Genomic DNA, 22,832 nt, shown 5'->3' on the forward strand with positions numbered 1-22,832 from the left:
TTTGTCAGAGTTTCAGTCAATGCACTCTTATGGAGCGCAAAAATAAACTAATTCTGAAAGAGTTACTCAAGTCTCCCTTCTCAGAGGTGATTTCTGCAATGGAGGTCTGAACCCGTCCTACTAAAGACAAAAAGAGATCCCACTTGGTTCCCTCCTCACCATCAGGTGATCAGGGCAAGCCTGGGAAATCAAAGGTTCCAAAGTTATCTTTGGAGCATAAATCTGCCTCTATTGCTCCATCTTCCTCCGCTCCGAGCATCTCGAAACATTCAATACCAACACCAGTTTCAGTCCTGCCTGCAGCACTGATCATAGACCTTACTATACATGTTTCGAGTTTGGCACCTGTGGTCAATTCGGCTCAGGGCACACCTTCGACTACTTCATTAGTTTCCATTTTGGAACAGACCTTTTCAGCTTCGAGTGCTTCTTAGGCACTGAGCACTGTATCGACTTCACTGGATTTGACCCGTTTACTTCCGGTCTCGAAACTAGAGACTTTGGTGCAGGCAGACCTTGCATCATGGATCAGATTACTCCCCTTCCGTATTTCCATTTCTGGGCCAGGTGTATAGCCCTTTTCACTGAACGTCCTGACTCCCCATCCGGAGTATACACTAAATCCACCAGAAGCCTGTTGGAACACGAAGTGGTGCATCTTGTGGACCAGCTGTTAGCCAGGGGGATCCCCACACTTTCTAAGACCCATCCACCTGCAGGACTTGGGTTGACCTATCTATGGACTCCATCTTACACTCCTCCTTCGACCATCTCAGTTCTGAAGCCTTCTGCTCTAATATCCGTCATGGAACCCATCACCTTGGCACCTACAGTGCATCTCACTCCAGCTCCCTGTTTGCTCCTTTGGTCTTCGGTTCCCTCTGAAATGGTCCTTCCTCAATCTGGGGATTGGGGGACGGGCACTTTGGCCCAGGGCCATCTTTCTCCTCGGTTCCATCCTCTGTGCCGATAGCCACATCCGCTCCAATCTTGCTTGAGGCTCCACCCATGGGGACGGCTTTGTCAGAGTGGGGTGTGACCCCGGGTCCCAAGGTTGTCTTTTCTCGGTTAACGGGTGGACCTGCCTTCCGTGCGATGGAGAGGGCTCTTGCTTCTGGTAGCACTCCTTTGATGTCGGAACTCCAGTTTTCACCCCCTGAGCTGCAGCTGTCACAGACCACCCCCCAAGACATGGGGCAGAGAAGCCACAGGACACCCCTGCCCTAGGGTACCCACTCTTCCGAGTCCTCCTCAGAGACTCCTGCTGATCGAAAGGGGATGTACAAGAGGAAGCACATGGACTCATCCAAGGAGTCTTTAACTGAAGACACAGACTACATTGATGAAGGGTCCTTGTGGTCACCTCCTGATGATGTCTCCTACGGAGAGATCCTGGAAATGTTAAAGCAGAGGTGTGACTGGAAGCCCTCCAACCCTTTGTCTGAGGAGTCTGTGTTCCTGCAGGCTTTCCACGCCCAGCCTTCTACCTTGTGGGTGACCCCGTCTGCTGACGAGCTCATCATGCAGCGTGCTTGGAAGAATCCTGATTCCATTCAGGTGATCCTTTGGAGACCAGACAAAATTCTTTCCCCTCCAGAGAACACCCATTAGTTCAAAGGGTTATCAGTCAATGCTATGGTGGTGCCGGCGGCCACGGAAAAGGACGTGGCTGACGAAAGTCTTGCTGTTCACCCACCCAACAGGGAGTCCCAGGTGGTGGACAGACTTGGGAAGCTTGTTTTTGCATCGGGGACCTTTGCTATATGATTCCTGAATTATTTGGCACATTTCACGAGGCTCCAGAGGGACTTGATCTCCGAACTCTCTTAGATGCTCACAGGACAGTTGTCTGACGAGGTCTGGGACAAAGTGGCTTCACAGCTCGCAACCCTGGAATCAATATCCAACTCGTACATGTGGTTGCTGTCACATGCGATCGAAGGGGTGGCTAGAGCAGAAGGTTCGGACATTGTCATGAGGTGTCATTCCCGGATGTGCATTTGTGACCTTTCGGATCCCTTTAAGTCTTCCTTTCTGAATGCTCCCATTGAAGCTTCATCCCTTTTTGGTTCTAACTACAAGGACACGATAGCCAGGTGCAAGCAAGACGGAAAGACCCTGTTTACCATAGGCCTACGGTTTTGAAACCCTCAACATACCTTCTCCAGGAATCAGCGGAGTGGAAAAATGTGGCACAAAAAATCTCAGGGTCCTTTCTGTGCTGTACGTTGTGATACCCCCAGAGGCAGAGTGGGTAACAATTCCGGAAGATGCCCCTGTAGAGGCAGAGGGGGGGGGCCTCATAACAAAGGCTTCAGAGATTCCTTTTCTGGACAGCCTTATCAGCGCTCCTGAGGAGCAGCCCAATTGCTTACCTCTGGAATCAGGTGGGGGTCGTTTCTCTCTGCACCATCTATTGCCACCGATCACTGGTGCAGAGCATCATTACCAGAGGTTACACCATTCCCCTTTCTTGTCAACCAAACCTTTCAAGGAAACTTCCCAACATTCCACCCAGTCAAAGGAAAGCAGCAGCTTCAGAGACTATAAAGCTGTCTCAAAAGAGTCATCCAACCAGTCCCACCAGACTACCGCGGATCCAGATTTTACTCAAGATTCTTTTTGGTGCCAAAAAAAGACGGGACTGGAGACCCATTTTGGATCTCAGCAGCTTAAACAAGTCTGTCACCCAAACCAAATTCCGACTGGTCACGGTTCAGTCTATTCTTCCCTTTTTCAGAGAAGGCGATTGGATGTGCTCAGTAGATGTCCAGGATGTTTATTACCACATCAAGATGGACAAACGCTCCAGGAGTCTGTTTTGCTTCTGACTAGGAGCCAGTCATTACCAATTTTGTGCCTTGCTGTTCGGTCTCTCTACAGCCCCCAGAGTGTTCCCGAAATGCATGGGGAGTTGTCACAGCTCACTTGAGACTAAAAGGATTTTGGGTGTTTCCATATCTGGATGACTGGCTCCTCACCGCCCCCACCAAGCATCTTCTGGTAACAGCACTGCATTATACTCTCTCTCTGGCAAAATTGTTGAGAATAACGATACATTGAGAGAAGTCAAACCTTACTCCTACATAACAAGTAGAGTTGATTGGAGCAGTGTTCAATACTCAGTCCTGCCTGGTATCACTCCCAATTCACAGACTCCACCGAATGAGGCTTTATCTCCAAGTGATACTCTCTCAAACGTCTCAGCAAGGGAAGTTCTTCAGGCCCTAGGATCTATGGCAGCTTCAATTCCAATAGTGCCTGTAGCAAAGATGCATATGCGGACCCTGCAATGGCTCCTTCTTTGTCAACGGTTCCCAAACTATCACCCACTCAGTTACCAGATTCGTATTTTCAACTCCTGCAAACAAGACCTCCTTTGGTGGATGAGGCCAGACGCAGAACTTTGGAGTTGCGCATTTCAATCCCCTCAGCCCACAGCCATTGTGACCACGGATGCTTCCCTGATCGGGTGGGGGGCCATTTCCAGGGAAAGACTGTCCAAGGCACATGGTCCACCTTAGAGGTCCACCTGCATATCGGTGTTCTGGAACTGAGAGCTGTGCTGTTAGCGTTGCAGGCCTTTCATTTGATTCCTTCCGAGACAATTGCAATTCAATCAGACAATATGTCAGTGGTCTGGTACATCAACAAGCAAGGAGGAACCAAGTACTACCCCCTATGTCAAGAAGCCATGAGAATTTGGCAGTGGGCAATAGCTTACGACTGCTTTCCTGATAGCAACACATGTCCTGGGGAGCTCCAATGTGATTGCCGACAAACTGAGCAGATGCATCCTCATGCCTCATGAGTGGTCTCTCAACCCCAAGGTGGAAACAGAAATCTTCAGCCACTGGGGTTAGCCTTTCTGCGATCTTTTCACCTCCCCATCGAACAAGTGCAGCAGCTATTTTACCCTACTTCCCCGGAGCGGGAATCACCGAGGGATGCTCTAATCCATGATTGGCCCACGGGACGTCTTTACTCTTATCCTCCCATCCCCCTGATTCCTCAATTTCTAAAGAAAGCTCTTTGGTTGAGATGCAAGGTGAACCTCATTGCCCCATTCTGGCCTTGACAAGTTTGTTTCCCCTTCCTTTGGCCTCAACTAGTATACCCGCCGTGGATTCTGGACCCTCTACCAGATCTGATTACTCACCCCCAAGGGTTGAGTTACCCAAATCTGTCCAGTCTCAAGCTGACAGCTTGGTTTCTCCACTTCCACTAGTCACCAGGCAAGCTAATCTCTCCTCGCCTGTTCAAAACATCACTGTTAAGTTGTCTATCTCGCCTTCATTCTTGCTGGATGGGACCTAAAGAGGTTCGGAGCCGAACCTCGGCTCCGACTCTGCCTTTTACTAAAGCGCGAGAGCTATTTACCAGCTCGAGGCCTCCCCTTATCCCACAATGCTAGGTGTCAGATACCCAGATCTCGTTTGCCGCTTCAGCTACGAGGTTGCGTTTTTACCGGCTCCAGGTCGTATAATTCTTTTATTACTTCTTATAGTCAGGATTGTTAACATTTTTAGATAGTTTTTGCTATTAGTTTAATCTAATCTTGTAACCCCTTTAGGTCCCACGTAAAAAAACCTTTTTTCCTGTCATTACAGAGTCCCTCCCCCCTCCCTTCCCTATTCAGGGTAGTCTAGGCCTTTCTATTCTTTTTATATATATTGTATTATATATACATATATAATTGTTGTTAGTGTAACTGTTAGATGTTCTTCATCTCACATTGCTGCAGTCATAACCTGTGGGTAGTCCGCTGTCCTCGGTCGGCCCGAATACCAAAGTATTAGGCTGGCGTCGGTCATGGGCGCTCAGATCTGACGTCAGTGCGCCATGGTATTAAAGCGCATGACCGACGTCATATCCTCAGTCTTTTTTGCCGCATGGTCTGAAGCAGAAGCAGCGTTTGCAAGTGCCGTTCGGCGTTCTGAAATGTTTGTATTCTGAGTTTCAGACCGAAACCAAGTTGGGCTAAGTACCCCGTTGGGGAATATTTTTGTTTTTTCTTGCCTCAGTTAATTCCGGATGTCAGAAAAAGTGAATAATTGTATTTCTTGTGGGAAACAGGTACCGCATAGGGATTACCACTCTCTCTGTATTCCTTGTTTGGGGCCTGAGCACGACGTAGTCGGGTGTCGTTTCTGTGCTAGATTTAATAAGCGCACCATTAAACGTAGGTTAGATTGCGCTAGGCTTGTCTTCGGTAAGCGGTGTAATTACAATATGCCGTCGGATCCTCCGACGCCCGCTACCGCTAAGAAGCGCAAGGAAAAGTTGTTAAGGTCCAAGCAGGATGAGTCGTCCGTTCTGGACGCCGGTTCTTTAGAAACTACGGTGGAATCTGTAGATCCAGCCGAGGTTTCAGTTGAGTCTCAGGGGGAGCCGTTAATTTTGCAAGATGTGGCCTCTCAGGAGTCAGGTCAGGCTGAGGGGGCCTCTCAGGTTGCTGTACTCCCCTCTTTGCCTAAGGTGGTTAGGCCTTCTCCTTCTGTCTCTAAGGTACATTCCAAGGTCAGGCCTGGTTTGCCTTCCTCAGGTGTCGGTCCTAGTTCTGCAGGTTCTGTGCCTAAAAAACACATGCTTAAAATGGCAGAAGCTTTGATTTCCTTAATCAGGGGTTCTATGCCCCCTCCAGATAAGAGGCCTAGGGTGGAGCCAGAGGTGGAAAGTTTGGAACAGGCTTCAGATTACTCAGAGTCTTCGGCTGAAGACATTCAGGATTTTCCGCCTTATTCTGATTCAGACGCAGAGGATTCCAGTCCTTCTGCTTCCCCTCCAGAGGATTTTTCTTTTTCAGAAACCCTGCATTCTATGAGGGAGCATTTTAAATGGGAAGGTCAGGATTTCTCAGATTCCCGATAGAGGCTTAGGGAATTTTTGTTTTTACCACAACATCGGCCTTTGGCTATACCTCCTGTTTTGGATGTTGTTCAGGATGTTTTCTCTGAGGCTTCTCTTAATCCAGACTCTCTGCCTCCTGCGCCTGTTAAGCCAGATAGGTATTACAGAGTGCCAGAGGCTCATAAATATCTGTATAAGAGGCCAAGGGCTGACCCAGAAACTATTAGCCAGGGACCTAAGGGGGTCAGGGCTTCTGTTGTAAAGAATCCAGTTCCTATGGATAAAGATTCTAGAGCTTTGGATAGGTGGGGTAAAAAAGTGTATACCTCTTCCACTCTAGCAATGAGGGCTTTGAATTGCTAGTTTCATATGTTGAAGTACCAGAATTTTCTCCTTACTCAGTTAAAATCTAAGGTAGATGCTTTGGCAGAGGGCATAGAGTGTAAGGAATTACAGGATTTGGTTCATGCCTCTGATCAGGTGGGTAAGCATTCTTTGCAGTGTGGTTTCGATGCTTTACAGGCTTCTTCCAGGGTGGCTGCCACTGGATCAGTTATTCAGGCACGCCTGGCTTAAGGATCAGAACTTGTCAGAGCATGTTAAAGCTAGAATTTTGGATGCTCCTTTGCAGTCTGAAGTTTTGTTTGGTACTCCTGTGGAGTCTGTCTTAAAGAAAATGGAAGACAAGGCTAAGACTATGCAGACTGTTAAAGATTTTTTGCAGGTGCAGCCCCCTAAGTTTAGCAGGAATTGGCCTACTAAGGGATGGGCTTATCCTTCTTCTGATTTACAGTCTAGGGGTAGATGTAGACGTGGTAGGGGCAGAGCTCAGGGTACTTTCAGGCCTAGAACGTGGAGTTCCCCTGCACAATCTACAGGTGAGGGCAGGAGCCAGTCCTTTCGTAAACAGGCCCAATGACCTGCATCTTCAGCTGCCAGATCCTTCCTGTCTGGCAGCTCCTTTGGGAGGAAAGTTGGCACTCTTCAAGCAAAACTGGCTTTTAGTCCCCCAGGACAAATGGGTGTTGGACATTATAGACCGAGGCTACAAGTTTTATTTCCACACATTGCCTCCTTTCAAAGGCATGCCAGACGTTCCTCCTCAGCAAAGGGTAGAGGCTCACAAACAAATTTCTTTACTTCTTCAAATGGGGGCTATACAGCAGGTCCCTGTGTCAGAGGTGGGCCTAGGATTTTATTCTCGCCTGTTTCTTGTACCAAAGAAAGGAAACACTTGGAGGCCAATTTTGGATTTATCTATCCTCAACACATACCTGGACATTCCAAAATTCAAAATGTTGACGTTCCAACAACTTCTGCCTCTGTTGGGCAAAGATCACTGGATGGTAACTCTGGATCTCAAAGAGGCTTATCTTCATGTTCCTATCAGGCCCAGTTGCAGGAGATTCCTGCGCTGGCTGGGACTTTACATTATCAGTTCTCTGCATTGCCCTTTGGCTTATCTACTGCGCCCAGGGTGTTTACGAAGGTTCTGGCTCCAGTAATAGCCTTCTTAAGGTTAAGAGGAATTCAAATTTATCCTTATTTGGACAATTGCCTGATTCTTGCTCTAGACAAAAACAAGCTACTTCGCCATCTACAGTATGTTATGGCAGTGTTAAGGTGCCTAGGGTATTCTGTGAACGAAACAAAGTCCAGTCTAGTACCCTCTCAGGAAATGTGCTTTCTGGGTGTGAGACTGAATACAGCTTCTCAGATGGTTTTTTTTTTTACCCTGGACAAACAAAGAAACCTTTCACTTTACTTCCAACAATTGTCTCTACGGTCCAGGCTGACTGCAAGGACAGTCCTTCAAGCCTTGGGGTTCATGGCATCTTGTATTCTGGTGCTTCCCAATGCCAAACTGCATATGAGGAAGCTACAATGGTATCTCAAAAATGTATGGGCGCAACACTGCCACGATCTGGACACTGTCATTCAGATAATACCTTGCATTCAAAAGGAATTTTTGTGGTGGGCTCAGGAATGTCACCTAAACAAGGGACTCTCTGTGACCCGACCAGAGGCGAGTCAGATCTTAACGACAGATGCCTCGGACAAGGCTTGGGGAGCTCACCTCAATGGAAAATGGGTTCAAGACACGTGGCCTGCCAGACTTCAACATTTACATATCAACTTGAAGGAGATGTTAGCGGTCCAATTTGCATTGATGGCTTTCAAGGATCTACTTCACCCAGGACAAGTGTTGATTCAAACAGACAACACAACTGTCATGTGGTACATCAACAAGCAAGGGGGAACCCATTCGTACCCTCTTTGCAGGCAAGCTATGATTTTGTGGGAGACTGCTCTCAGTTTGCACCTCACTCTTCAGGCAAGGTTTCTGCCAGGGGCACAGAACTCCTTAGCAGATGTTTTGAGCAGACAGATGGTGGATCCCCACGAGTGGAAATTGGATCCTCATGTATTTCGACAGTTGACAGTGATATGGGGGACTCCAGACATAGATCTGTTCGCTTCTTCACTAAATTTCCAGTTGCCAAAGTTTTGCACAAAGATGTTTCATCCAACAGCTTGGAAGGTGGATGCTCTATCATTCAGTTGGAGCAATCTTCACGTCTATGCCTTTCCTCCTCTGCCTCTCCTTCCCAAGGTGCTCTTGAAGGTCAGACAAGACAAGCCCTCCATGATTCTAATAGCTCCAGATTGGCCTCGACAGCACTGGTACCCTCTGCTGAGGAGTTTAGTACGGGAGCCTCCTTTGCCTTTGCCTTCAATTCCACACCTTTTGTCTCAGGCAGGCAATCATTTCCTCAATGTCAGGATTCAGTCCCTGCATCTAACAGCCTGGCATATTCTGTTCTAGAACCTGGTGGGGGTTGCAGTTTCCTCAACAAGTTTTGAATGTTATTTTGGAGGCCAGAAGGCCTAGTACAAGGAAAGTTTATGCTGACAAATGGAGGAGATTTTTTATTTGGAGCAAAGCAAAGAGCTTTGATGTTTCCAGGCCTGATTTGAGTGTTTCTCTTCAATATCTTACGGAATTATTAGACAAGGGTTTGTCTTTCTCCTCTGTAAAAGTTCATGCTGCAGCCATTTCTGCTCACTATGACTGTGACCCACCATTATTCTCTCATCCTTTGTTTAAGCAATTCCTTAGAGGGGCAAAGAACATAAGACCCCCGCATAGAGCTCCTACTCCTTCCTGGGATCTCAATTTTGTGTTGGAAAAACTTACTTTACCTCCTTTTGAACCTGCAGCTATGTCTGAGTTAAAGTTTTTGTCTTGGAAGACTGCTTTTTTGTTGGCCATTACGTCTGCTAGAAGGGTATCTGAATTACAGGCTCTTATGGCAGTTGAACCCTTCCTGATTTTTCATAAGGATAGGGTATCTCTGCGTACTAACCCTACTTTTATGCCTAAAGTGGTTTCAAATGTGGCCTTGAACCAATCTATTCATTTGCCTACTTTTTATGCTGATCCCCAAAATAAAGGGGAGAAAATTTTGCACACTTTGGATATTCACAGGCAGTTGCGTTATTATTTGAGCAGGACTAAAAGGTTCAGACAGTCTCAACAGTTATTTGTTTCTTTTGCTTTGGCCTCTCAGGGGAAACCTGTTTCAAAACAAACTATTTCTAAGTGGATTGGCCATTGTATTGCTTTTTGTTATTCTCATCATGGTGAGGAGATTCCAGCTGGAATCAGACCTCATTCCACTAGGGCTACTGCCACTTCTACTGCTTTTTTAAGGGGTGTAGCTACTAAAGATATTTTGGAAGCAGCTACTTGGAGTTCAGTGCACACTTTTTCTAAACATTACCATCTCCCTCTTTATTCCAAATCTAGGGCTGGATTTGCCACTGCAGTCTTACAGGGCTTATTAGCAGCTCCCAATGCTTTATGATTTTGCCAACCTCCCTTTACCTTTGCTTTGGGATTCTACCCACAGGTTATGACTGCAGCAATGTGAGATGAAGAACATAGTACAGTTTTGTACCTACCATAAATGTAGATGTTCGAAGATCCACATTGCTGCAGTCCAATTTACCCTCCCTCCTTCCCCTCTGTAGTTTGGAGTGGTTGTATGGTTTGGGTGGTAGATGTTGTTTGTACATGGGTTTTGGAGGTTTTTTTCTGTTGTTGGCTGTGGCCTTTCTTTTTAGGGCCTTCTGACATCTGGGGCAAGAAAAGACTGAGGATATGACGTCGGTCATGCACTTTAATACCATGGCGCACTGACGTCAGATCTGAGCGCCCATGACCGACGCCAGCCTAATACTTTGGTATTCGGGCCGACCGAGGACAGCGGACTACCCACAGGTTATGACTGCAGCAATGTGGATCTTCGAACATCTACATTTATGGTAGGTACAAAACTGTACTTTATAGTGTTTTTTTTTTTTTTGATATCCTTATTCTTATCTAGTGTGTGTGTGTGTGTGTGTGTTTACTGTTTTAGGGCACTAGTTAATTTTTTTCCTTGGTATCTCTTTGTAATGTCTCAAGATACCAAGGTTTCAAGAAGTGTGACTCCTGCTGTCAGAAGATGTCTCTGACAGATGGTCACACTACTTGTGTTTATTGTTTGGGCCCCCTACATCTGCAGGACTCTTGTTCGGTCTGTCATGCCTTCAGTCCGAGAGTCCTGCAGGAGCGTAGGAATAAGCTCATTTTGAGGGGCTTATTGAAGCCAGAAGGATCCCTTAAATCCTTAAAGCCCGCCAAACCGCCGGCTCCCTGTTCGGAGCCGACGCCGGGCGGAGCTTCTGCTTCCTTGTCGGTTCCGGCCGGAACCGACACTTCGAGGCCTCAGTCTGCTCCGACTCTATCGGAGCCTTCTCTGAGTCAAAAGCGTTCGAGGTCTCCCTTCTTTGAGTCCATTCGCTCGGCTCCCAGGTCCCCATTACTACAGTCGGAGCAGAGCCATAGATCCCATTCCTCTCGGTCCTCCAGGTTATCGGATCATGACTTAGCGTGGTCAGTAGGCTCCTAAAGTCGCAGGCACTGGCCAAAATGTTGACTAGCCCTTCTCAACAGACTGTGGCTATCCTTGTTGCTTCAACTGTTCCTCCTCCGACCCTACCAACATGTTCGGAGCCGGAGCTTGTTGGGGCTCGAATCGTCGGAGCCAATGCCACACCTTTCGCCTCCCTCGTTGGCTCCGATCTCTTCATTGGTTCCGTCCTTGGAGGGATCCGGGCATCGAGACACCCTCGTCGGCTCCGAGGGGGTGAGTGGCATCAGACCCTTGTCCGGCCCCGTTATCCCTCTCGGGGCCTCTGCGCAGGTGAGCTCGGCCCCGACATCGGCCTCGGAGCTGTCCCTCTCGGTGCTGGAAGGGGTTCACGTCTCTTCGGAGCAGGGACCATCTTCTCTGTCTGATAGGGGTGCCTTTGAGGTCATGAGCGTGCTGATTCCAGTGTCTGCTCCACGATCGACCCCTTCGGCTCCTCCCCCCATGGTGCCTGTGTCAGTCTTTGTCCACCCTCCTGACCCCAGGCGTGGAGAACAGGTGCTCCAGGTAGCCCCATTGGGGTTATTTTCCTCTTCTGAGGCCTCCCTTGATCATTTAGAGGAGCCCCCTCAAAAGAGAAAATGTAAGAGGAAACATGTTGACTCCCCTGAGTCAGTCACCTTGGACACAGACTTGGAGGATTCGGAAGGGTCCCCAAGGTCCCCCACTGAGGATGTATCCTTTTCAGACATCCTTGAGATCCTAAGGCAGAGGGGGAACTGGCCTGGCCTTAACCCTTCCGAGGACAAGTCGGTGTACCTGGACGCATTTGATTCTCGCCCTTCCACCTCCTGGGTGTCTCCGCCTTTCAACCCACTCATGGAAGTGGTGGCTCGGAAGGCGTGGACGGCCCCAGACACAGTGGAACCAACTCCCCGCAGGCCCACAAAATTCATCACAGCCCCGTCCGATAAACAGTTTCTTATTAAGGGTGTCCCTGTTGATGCCATGGTGGTTGCAGCAGCCACTAAGAAGGAGCTGGCTGACCCTTCTGTGCCTGTCCATCCACCTAATAAAGAATCTAGGACAATGGATAGGTATGGGAAGCGGATGTTTTCTTCAGCGACCTTTTCCATGCGGTCACTGAACTATCTGTGCCATTTCACCCGCCTTCAAAGGGATCTCCTTAAGGAACTGGGTGATACCCTTCAGGATCCGTCTGCTGCGGGGTCTCAGGAAAAGATCAACTCCCAGCTGGCTACCCTTAACTCTATAGTTAACTCCTCCATGCGGCTCATTTCTTATGCAGCCGATGGGGCGAGTAGGGCCGCAGGCACAGGCGTGGCTTTGAGAAGACATGCCTGGATGCGGTTATGTAACTTTGCTGACCCCTTTAAGGCGTCCTTCACCAATGCCCCCTTCGATGGTTCGGCTTTGTTTGGACCACAGGTGAAGGATAGACTTACCAGGTGTGAGCAGGAAGGCAAGACTCTCTGTGCCATGGGAGTCCGTTTTTCTACACCCTCTAGACCATACCCTAAAGGTCAGAAGAGTGTCAAAATGTGGTTTCGCAAACCCCAGGGAGTTGTGCCTGACACACATGGTGAGTTTTCCTCCAGAGGCAGAGGAGGGAACAACAGTAGACGCTGCCCGAGGGGCAGAGGGGGTCTGCAAAATCAGGGTAGCAGGGAATCCTCTGACAAACCCTTTCAGCACCCCTGAGGGACTGCCCGACTGTCCACCTTCGGAGGCAGTCGGGGGAAGATTGTCACTGTATCCAGAAGCCTGGCAACTCCTCACACAAGACAAATGGGTACAGTCGATCATATCAGAGAGTTACAAAATCCCCTTTGTCCACACCCCCGTACAAACAAACAAGTCCCTTCCAGATGTTCCACCTGGTCTAAAGGAACAAGCAGTTCTAGAAATTTCAAAACTGCTAGAAAAAAAGAGCCATCCAACCAGTCCCAGCAGACCAGCAAGGATCCGGGATTTACTCCAAGTTCTTTTTAGTACCAAAAAAGACAGAGGACTGGAGACCCATTTTGGATCTCAGCAGGTTGAACAAATCTGTTCAAAGAACGAAGTTCTGGATAGTCACGCTTCAGTCCATTCTACCCTTTTTGGGTCAGGACAAATGGATGTGCTCTATAGACCTTCAGGATGCGTACTACCATATCAAAATAGACAGATGCTCCAGAAGGTTTCTCCGCTTCCGGCTGGGAGCCAGTCACTATCAACTCAGAGCCCTGCCCTTTGGTCTCACCACAGCCCCCAGGGTGTTCACCAAACGCATGGCAGTGGTTACTGCTCACCTGAGACGGCGAGCATTCCAGATGTTTCCATATTTTGACACCTGGCTCCTAACTGTTTCCACCAGGCATCAGCTAATCCGAGCCAGGGATTATACCATACAAACTTGCTCCGAGCTAGGTATCTCTATAAACTACGAAAAGTCTGCATTGTCGCCTTGTCAATCTATAACCTTTATAGGCGCCATTCTAAATACAAAAGAACTGTCGGCAAAGCTTCCATTAGAAAGAGTATTTGACATACACCGACATGTTCAAACATTACTACAGTGCAAAAGAATTCAGGCCAGATTTGTACTGAAAACCTTGGGTCTCATGGCAGCAGCAATCACATTACTTCCCCTGGCTCGATTTCACATGCGGATTCTTCAATGGATGCTTTTTACCCAATGGTCCTTCGAACAGCTTCCAATGTCTCACAACATAATAATCACCCAATCATGCAAAAACCATCTCTCTTGGTGGATGGTCTCCCCTCAACTTTTTCAGGGCAGACCGTTTGTCCTTCCTCCTCCAGTTGCCACGGTGGTGACGGATGCCTCCCTGATCGGGTGGGGGGGACATTTTCAGGGCAGGACTGTCCAGGGCACTTGGCAACCCCTAGAGTACCACCTGCACATAAATGTCTTGGAGATGAGAGTGGTACTTTTAGCGTTGCGAGCTCTTCAGGACTCTCTACCTACCGGGACTATTGCAGTTCAGACAGACAATATGTTGGTAGTCTGGTACATCAACAAGCAGGGCGGAACCAGGTCCTATCCCTTATGTTGAGAAGCACTCAGACTTTGGCAGTGGGCGATCTCCTCTAAACAGTTTCTGATAGCAACGCACATCCCCGGGAAATCCAACGTCATAGCGGACAGGCTAAGCAGAGCAATTCTTATGCCTCACGAGTGGTCTCTCAATCAGTCAGCGGAAAAAAATTTCCACAGATGGGGGTCAACCTTGGTGCGACCTTTTTGCAACCCCTCTCAACAGCAAGTGCAGCGACTTCTTCACTCTCTTTCCCCTCCCAGGCCATTCCCCCAGAGATGCTCTAATTTACGATTGGCCCCGGGGTCTTCTCTTTGCATTTCCTCCCTTTCCCTTAATTCCAAAACTGATTCAGAAAGCGACCGCTTTGGAATCCAGGATGATCCTCATTGCTCCTTACTGGCCTCGACAAATTTGGTTCCCATTCCTGCATCGTCACCTGCTGGAGCAGCCCTGGAATCTTGCCCCAGTGCCAGACCTCTTGATCCATCAGTCGGGCGAGCTGCACCAATCCCTTCGCTCTCTCAACCTCACAGCTTGGTTGCTCCACTTCCAACCTTAGCCAGGCTTCCACATATTTCTCAGTCAGTGCGTGAAATCATACTTTCTTCGCATAAGTCTTCTACCAGGAAGACTTATGCTATTAAGTGGAAACGTTTTTCCCTTTGGGCAGAGGCCAGGAATATAGACCCCTTTACAGCCCCCTGTCCATAATGTGTTGGATTTTTTGGCGGAACTTTTTCGAGCAGGTTCCTCGTCTGCCACCATTAGGGTCCAATTGGCTGCTATTGCTAATTTTCATGTTGGTCTATCCGAGTCCAGTATCATGTCCCACAAACTGTGTAAGGCCTTTCTTAAGGGGACTATTTTACTTAGACCCCCAGTTAAAGATCCCCCTTATCCGTGGGATTTGAACTTGATATTAGCTTCATTGATTCTCCCTCCTTTTGAACCTGCGGCTTTTTGTTCCTTAAAGTTACTCTCCAGGAAGACTCTCTTCTTAGTTGCCATCACCTCAGCCAGAAGAGTATCGGAACTTCAAGCCCTTTGTATTCACCCTCCTTATCTTATTTTTCACAAAGATAGAGTTTCACTCAGGACTGATCCTTCCTTTTTACCCAAAATACCCTCAGAGACAAATCTCAGTCAGGCTATTGATCTTCCTGTCTTTATTCAAACAGAGTTGAACAAAAGTCACACTATTTGCATGTTCACAGACAATTATGCTTTTATTTGAATAGGACCAAGCAGACAAGAAAATCAGATCAACTCTTCCTGTCCTATGCTGAGGGCAAGCAGGGCCTACCAGTTTCTAAGGTAACCTTGTCCAGGTGGTTGGCCTCTATTATTACCTTGATCTACCAACTGAGACATAAGGAACTCCCTACAAAACCAAAAGCTCATTCCACCAAGAGCATTGGCTACGTCGGTAGCTTTTCAGGCTAGACTTCCGATGGAATCTATTTGTGCTGCAAGCCACATGGGCCACTCCTCATACCTTCATTTCACATTACAAGTTGGATGTGGCCTCCAGGAGTCGAGCTGATTTTGGTTCCACTGTGCTCAAGAGTCTGTTTCGATGAGTCACCCAGGGCTAAGGTGCTAGGGATGCTGTCCCATCCAGCAAGAATGAAGGCGAGATAGACAACTTAACATTAAGAAGTTATGTACCTACCATAATGTTCCATGTTAGTTGTCTTCATCTCGCCCTCTTTCTTGCGTCCCACCCTCCATCCGCCTAGCCTGGTCAGGACCGAGAGGAATCTCTTTTTGAGGCCTTCTTCCTATGGTTGATGCCTCCTTAGGTTACATCCTCCTCTGCTTGTAGCACTGTAGGTAAACCTTGTGGTGGAAATTGGTGTTTTTTCCTTGGTGTTAGCTCTACCTAACGAGATCTGGGTATCTGATGCCTAGCATTGTGGGATAAGGGGAGGCCTCGAGCCGGTAAATAGCTCTTGAGCTTTAGTAAAAGGCTGAGTCGGAGCCGAGGTTTGGCTCCAAACCCCTTTAGATCCCATCCAGCAAGAAAGAAGGCGAGATGAAGACAACTAACATGGAACGTTATGGTAGGTACATAACTTCTTATTCTGGCCTCTAATAAACCATCCACCAGAAGACTATATCAGGATAAATGGAAAACGTTCTCCAGCTGGTCCAAGGATAACATGCTAGACCTGTATTCAGCTGCAGTGCTTCAGTACTTGGCTAAGTATTTTGATAATGGACCCTCTGCCTCTACCATACGAGTACATCTAGCGGCAGTTTCCAATTTCCAAAATGGTATAGATGGCACTCCTTTTATCTCTTTATGCCTATGAAGAGCTTTCCTCAAAGGGACCCTTCATATCAGGCCTCCTGTGAGACAGCCCGTGGAACCAAAGAACCTCACTATATTCCTTCAATCTTTGACTCAAAAACCTTTTGAACCTCTGGCGAAGTGTGACCTAAAGTTTTTGTCTTGGAAATCCTTGTTCTTGGTCGCCATCACGTCTGCCAGAAGAGTCTGAGTTGCAGGCTTATCTGGTATTTTATAAAGACAGAGTATCACTTCGGACGAATCCTTCCTTCTTTCCTAAAGTTGTTTCTGAATTCTCCATAAACCAGACCATTGATTTACCAAATTTTGCCACTAGAGGAGAGTACTGCCTTCACTCTTTAGATGTACATAGACAACTGAGGTTTTACCTAGACAGGACCAAACCTATCCTTAAATTGGAACAGCTTTTCATCTCCTTTTCTGGACCTAAAATGGGAGAGGCTGTTTCCAAGGTTATGTTATCAAAATGGCTAAGGGACTGCATACGTTTCATCTACTCCCTCAGTAGTGAACCTGTGCCAAAAATTAAAGCTCACTCCACTAGATCTATTGCAGCATCTGTAGCTTTCCATTCCAGGGCTTCCATGGATGACATCTACGCAGCAGCTACATGGACTAAGTCTCATACCTTTATAAATCATTACAAATTGGACTTGGCCTCCAGAGGGAGAGCTGCCTTTGGCTCAGTGGTACTCAGGAATGTTCTTCCATAAGGGCCGCCCATGGACCTCAAGGTAGCTTGGGATTCTGTCCCATCAGTGATGAATGGAAAGAAGATCAACATCAGATAAAGAAGTTGTCTTACCATAACGTTCCATCTGTATTGTTCATCTTCTTTCATTCATCACTTCCCACCCTCCTTAGGCTCCTGGGGGATGCTTTGGGTCTAAGTGGATGCCCCTAGATTATTTGCGCAGAAGTGGCCTTACCTTTACCTCTCTTTCTCTAGCAAACTCGATCTGAGGTAACAGGGAGAAGTACATTCTGGGTAGCGACTTAGCTCAAGAGTTGTTTCGGCTGGTGCGAGCTTGGTACATTATGGTAAGACAAATTCTTTTTTTCCTCCATTTGAAACAGTTCCCTATGCTTTCTTGAAATTATGTATTTGGAAGACAGTGTTACTAGTGGCCTTAACATCTGTTCAAAGGGTTTCTGTGTTACAAGCTTTCTCACCCTGCCGTAGAGACAGGGTGACATAACCTTTTTTTTAATGCCCAAAGTTGTCAGTGTGAAATATCTCTAAGCTAATCTGTCTACATAAATGTTTTTTATTCTATCCACAAAATAAATAGGAAATAATCCTTCATTTGCTAAATGTCCACAGGCAACTGACATTCTGCCCAACTAAGACAAAAAAATAGTCTGACCAATTGGTTATTTCCTTTGAGGGGAAGTAAGTGGGGGTCTCAGTTTCAAAACAAACCATATCTGGTATTTCTGCTATTCTCTCAATGGAGAGTCTTTCCAAGGATTTGAAGGAAGTACATTCTACCAGAATATTAGCTTTTCCTGGAGCTTTTTTTCAGGGTCCTGTTGTTAAAACCAAGATAGAGAGAGCTTCTTGGTCTTCTATCCACATTTTACTAAATATTGCAAAATAGATTCACTTTCCAGGGCTAGAGTATTTTTCCATAACCATCCTTCAGGGATTGTTGAACTCCAATTCTGTTCCTCAAACCTCCACTCTGTCTAAAGGCTCTGAAAGTAGTCGCCATAAGTTAGCATTACTCAACAGTAATCTAATGATGAGCATAATATGGTTGTGTAAACTTGCCAATAACCGTTTATGTTCAGATAGATCATTCTTGCAGTATATGCACCTTCCTTCCTTATTTCTGCCTATTCTTTTTTTTTTTTTGTGTGTGACAAAGGTGGATGTTCATACCTTTCCCATCCTCTTTTTTTTCTTCTTTTTGGGGTCTGTCCTTATTGAGGCTTGGCTCCCTTTTTTCTTGCAAGAAAGTTCTGAGGATTTCCAAGCCTGTAAGTCCTTTACGTAACTGCACATAGGATAGACATACAACATGAGAGGACGGTACTTAACGTTTTGTAAACTGGCCAGATGCACTGTATCCTTGTCCTGTATATGTCCTTTAAGTTAGTATTACTGCAACTGTAATGTGTTTGAATGAAATCAGTTTAACTGTTTGAATTTTCATAATATCAAAACATTGATTGGTTGAGCATTTAGAATAAACTTGCATTTTACTGGTTGCCCATTTTTCTGGAGATCAGGAGATTGCCCTTTTTCCAATGTAATGCAAACTCTTAGTTGGCGTACATAACTCTTGGGGGTGTGGCCCCTGCATAAAAGATTTTCCCCCATTTTCAAGTATCTGGAGCTTGATGATCTGAAATCGATGGTTATGACTTTCAACTGTTATGGTAAGTTCTTACACAACTGTACTTTTTATTTCGATTCAGATAAGTACATGGATTTTTCCACTTAATTTCCATATAGTCATCCAGTTAATGACTGAATGATTTTTCCCATTGTATTTCTTGATATTCGTCCAGAAGAATTGTGCATTTGTTTAAAAAAATAATAAATATAATACACACACACACACACACACACACACACACACACACACCATGTGATAAAGGAGCACAGACTGTTTTTTTCATGTTGTCTTCTACTTTAGTATCAAAAGGAAGGATACACTAAACAAATAGAAGAACTTCAGAATAGCACAAAGTCTGCAGTTGAGAAAGAATTGCATGGTTTGGCCAGCAAAGTTGCTACATTAAGAAAAGTCAGGTAAGAGTTCACATTCTTAAGGGGAAAAATGTTCTTTTTGTAATAATTGCATATTAATCATAAGGTAGCATGTGGCAGTCATTTTTCTGCAAATTATTCCACTACAAATTGATGCAGGTAAGGTGCTGTGTTTGATGCATTGTTTTATTCGCAAATGCTGGATAGTTTGTTGTGTACTTAGTGTAGTATCCAGCTTTTGAGACCTCTGTAGATCTGCTCCTTTCATCGAAAAATATACAATACCATTATCACTCAAACCGCAGAATATTTTTCCTTTTATGTTGACCTTTGTTGTAAAATGACACGTAGAGAAGTACATCTTATATGACAGAGCATGACATAGCTTTATTGATATGTATAAAATGATTTGTAGTCATTACATTTTAGCACTGTAGTATTGACACTTCTGTCCCAACCTGCACCCTGTTTTAAGAGAAACTATAACCCTGACAGTCCATTTAATGAACCGTAAGACATAAATTGTGAAGTTAAGAAATAACTGAGTAACAGTTTTGATAATAAGAGCAGCATTTCATCAACTACAGCTTGTCTAGTAGGTAAGTCAGACTTGCTTGTCAGGAGCAACAAAGCAACCTTTGAACCAGTGTGTTTAGGAAGAGTACACTCCCTCAAAACCCAGTCAGTGGGGGTAAGCTACATACATTTAACTGTAGCAGGGGAATTAATACCTCCGTAGTTGCTAGTTAAAGTAGGAAGAGTCGGTGCCGGAGCAGCATAATTCTCAACTGCTTGAACAATGGCCTTCTTTGAATGGCTGTCACTCCAGGTCTTCATGAAATTCTCTGGTGTTATCATTGAATAAAGTGCTGTACACTGAAGGAATGTTCTACTTGGTAGAGGTGTTGAAGATGCACAGTAATAAAAAAAAATAAAATAACATCACTGCTGTCATGGTGACCCAGTTCAAAACTGCAGCAGCTGCTGCATTGTATTTTAAGCAGAGTGCTGCACACTTGTGATTTTTGGCCATCTTGTCAGCCCTGTACAGTTTGAAAAATTCTATTTAATGTAACTAAAGAAAAAATAATAGCTGCAACTGTTTCCAAAGCATTCACCGGAGCAAAAACGGCAATAAACCACAATGCTTTTACAGCGGAGTAAATATCCAAAGATTGTGAAGTCGACACCACATTAAAACTGGCATAATAGTTTTTATTCACACAAGTAAGCGCTTTCACCATTAGGCTTCATCAGACATTAAGTCTCTTCATTAAACAGTAGTTTAAAAAACAGATGGACCTAAGCCATAGGCTCATGTCTCATCAAACGTCATCAAACCAATTAAATATTTAAATGTTAAAATATTTAAAGGTACCATTTATTTACAAATCAATGGAACGATAAATAAAAATAAAAATAATGATGATAGTAAAATCACTAAAAAGTAAGACATATTTGAATGCCAACACTAAACTCTGCGCTGATGGGACACAGAGCTGAAATACAAGTTAATACAGTCTCCTAAGTTTGGGTCTAGATAGTCTTCTTTTGCTGAGGATGGGCTTCAAATGGACCTTGTCATTTAGACCCGGTTTATTATCCGCCCTACAGTGGATGATCCAACGTATCTCACATTCCTCGGTATAGTTCTCAATATCACCACCCCTAAGACTAGATGCAACAAATTGCATGACAGAAAAAACTAAAAGTATGGTCAGGCCCTAAAGATTTACAGTGTTTCGCCAGTGCATTATGTTCTGAGCCAATACGTATGTGATAGATATGTTCCCTGATGCGTTCCCTCAACTGTCTATTGGTTTTCCCAATATAGAACGCTGTACATGATCTGCACCTGGCTAAGTATACAACATTCATACTCTGACAAGTAGTCATAGTGTGAAACTGAAATTCATATCCAGTGACCGGATGTACAAAAGTATTGTTCGTATCAATATGTTGGCATTGCCTACATTGATTACAAGGAGTAGTATTGTGAACGGAACGAATACTCTGTAAACCAAGGGGGTGATGACATAGCATCCGTTTCAGATTTTGTTTGTTCTTATACAAGAACTTCGGCCTAACGCCCACAATGTCAGCAATATCCTTATCAATCAAAAGTGTGGACCAATGCTTTTCAAAAATTCTCTCTATGTCCTTAACATCATCCGTAAAGAAAAGGGGTACTCTCAATTCACCCGTCTTCACTGTCTGTTCAGTCAAGAGACTTGACAATGGTTTATTGAACACTTCGGTTCACAGGAAGGCATGTTATAGGAACACCCTTCTTCATAGACGAAGCATGCATCCTAGGTATGTGTTCGACAATGTTTTGAAGGGACAGCTAATGAGAGCATCTAGGCTTAACCCCCTTGATGAAGGTTATGCACAAGAACTCGAAAACCTTAGGGAAAGGTTTGATGAGAGGGGTTACAAGATGATGGAAATAGAATGACAGCGACCGTGAATGAGTTAAGGTCTACTAGGGCTTCCCCATATTTTTCAGAATGGGGTTATAACCACCACCCTGAACAGACAGTTCAGGCAGACAGGTAGTATACTTAACACCGAAAGTGTGATGAGACCTTGGGACACAGGTGGACAGTAGTCTCTCCTTTGATAATCACATCGCCACAGTAGTCAGAAAATCCTTCTACGTGGCACACCTCATCACAAAAGGTTTCTCATCCAGAAAAAAAGAGGTCATTGTTCCCCTCTACTCATCACTCATTAGACCCATTATAGAGTACAAATGCCCCTTTTGGTATGTACCTCACAAGACATCTACAACAACTGGAAAGGCCACCGAAATACCTCACAAAGAGGATTACCGGCCTCAAACAGATGCCCTCCACATACCGTCTCAAAAAACTCCAGCTTTACTCAGTCGCATATCACCTACTCAGGGGTGATCTCTGACCAACATACAAAGCTTTGTCAAACCCAGAGCTGTTGGACATGCTCCACTTAAAGAAATCCCAATCCCTCCGAACTACACGCTCTAGGGACCTAAACCTTGTCACTACAATAAACAGAACATGCCGGAGGGATAGATTCCTGTCAGAGACTTCCCATACTCTGGAATAAACTACCTATCTATATCAAACAAAGCTCCTCATTAGCACTCTTCAAGAAAAATCTTGATGATTGGATGGGAAATAGGAAATTCACCTTGGGGATCTCCTCTGTGGCTCTGTTCGACAGTGGCACAGAAAAATAATTTTCTTGGGTGGCAAAAGCCAGGGTACCTTTTTGGCTGGGCTTGTATAGGCCCCAGGGCTGATAGCCTAGTACCTACCTATGAACTTGCAGAACAAAGTTGCACTGTCCATTCCCCTAACAGGGAGTCTAGGGCTTGGGGTTGGTTTGGGAAACATATGTATGCTTCAGTGACTTTGCCCTTAGGTCGCTGAACTATTTGGCACATTTCACAAGACTTGAGAGGGACTTGATTAAGGAACTGTCATAATCCCTTTTTGGACCACTACTGCTGAGACTCTGCTTCTGTGGCCACACAGTTGGCAACCCTTCAGTCCATCTCAAATTCGTCCATGAGACTTATGCAGCTTGAGAGTGCCTCAAGTGCAGCAGGTGCAGGCCTTTCCATTAAGCATGCCTGGATGTGAGTGTGTGGCTTTGCAGTGCCCTTCAAGTCCTGTTTTGTGAATGCTTCTTTTGATGGAAATGTCTTATTTGACCCCAAAGTGAAGGACACTTTCCAGGTGCAAGCAGGATGGAAAGACCCTCTCTGCAGTGAGAGTACATTTTTTAACCCCTCAAAGGACTTTCTCTAGGAAGGAATGAGGGCAATAAATGTGGTTCGGAGTCCTTTCAAGATCTACATGGAGATAGTTCCCCCAGATCCGGGGGGGGGTGGTGTTCAAATGCAAGATGCCACACTCATGTCAGAGGTGCCCCACAAAACCAAGTGTCCAGAGATTCTTTCTCTGAGATACCCT

The 22,832-nt window shown here is 45.7% G+C and overlaps 1 protein-coding gene across 3 annotated transcripts in view; it reads left to right on the plus strand.

The window, feature by feature from the left end:
- STK31 (serine/threonine kinase 31) overlaps positions 1-22,832 on the plus strand; it is a 5,081,810-nt gene that overhangs the window by 2,159,253 nt on the left and 2,899,725 nt on the right. For all 3 annotated transcript variants that reach the window (XM_044067546.1, XM_044067547.1, XM_044067545.1), the window contains one exon: positions 18,797-18,912. In XM_044067546.1, coding sequence (XP_043923481.1) covers positions 18,797-18,912 — 116 coding nt within the window. The remainder of the gene's footprint in view (positions 1-18,796; positions 18,913-22,832) is intronic.

The sequence above is a fragment of the Protopterus annectens genome, chromosome 3.part1 (genome assembly GCF_019279795.1).
Source record: "Protopterus annectens isolate FY-2018-M chromosome 3.part1, PAN1.0, whole genome shotgun sequence".
NCBI classification, from domain to species: domain Eukaryota; kingdom Metazoa; phylum Chordata; order Ceratodontiformes; family Protopteridae; genus Protopterus; species Protopterus annectens.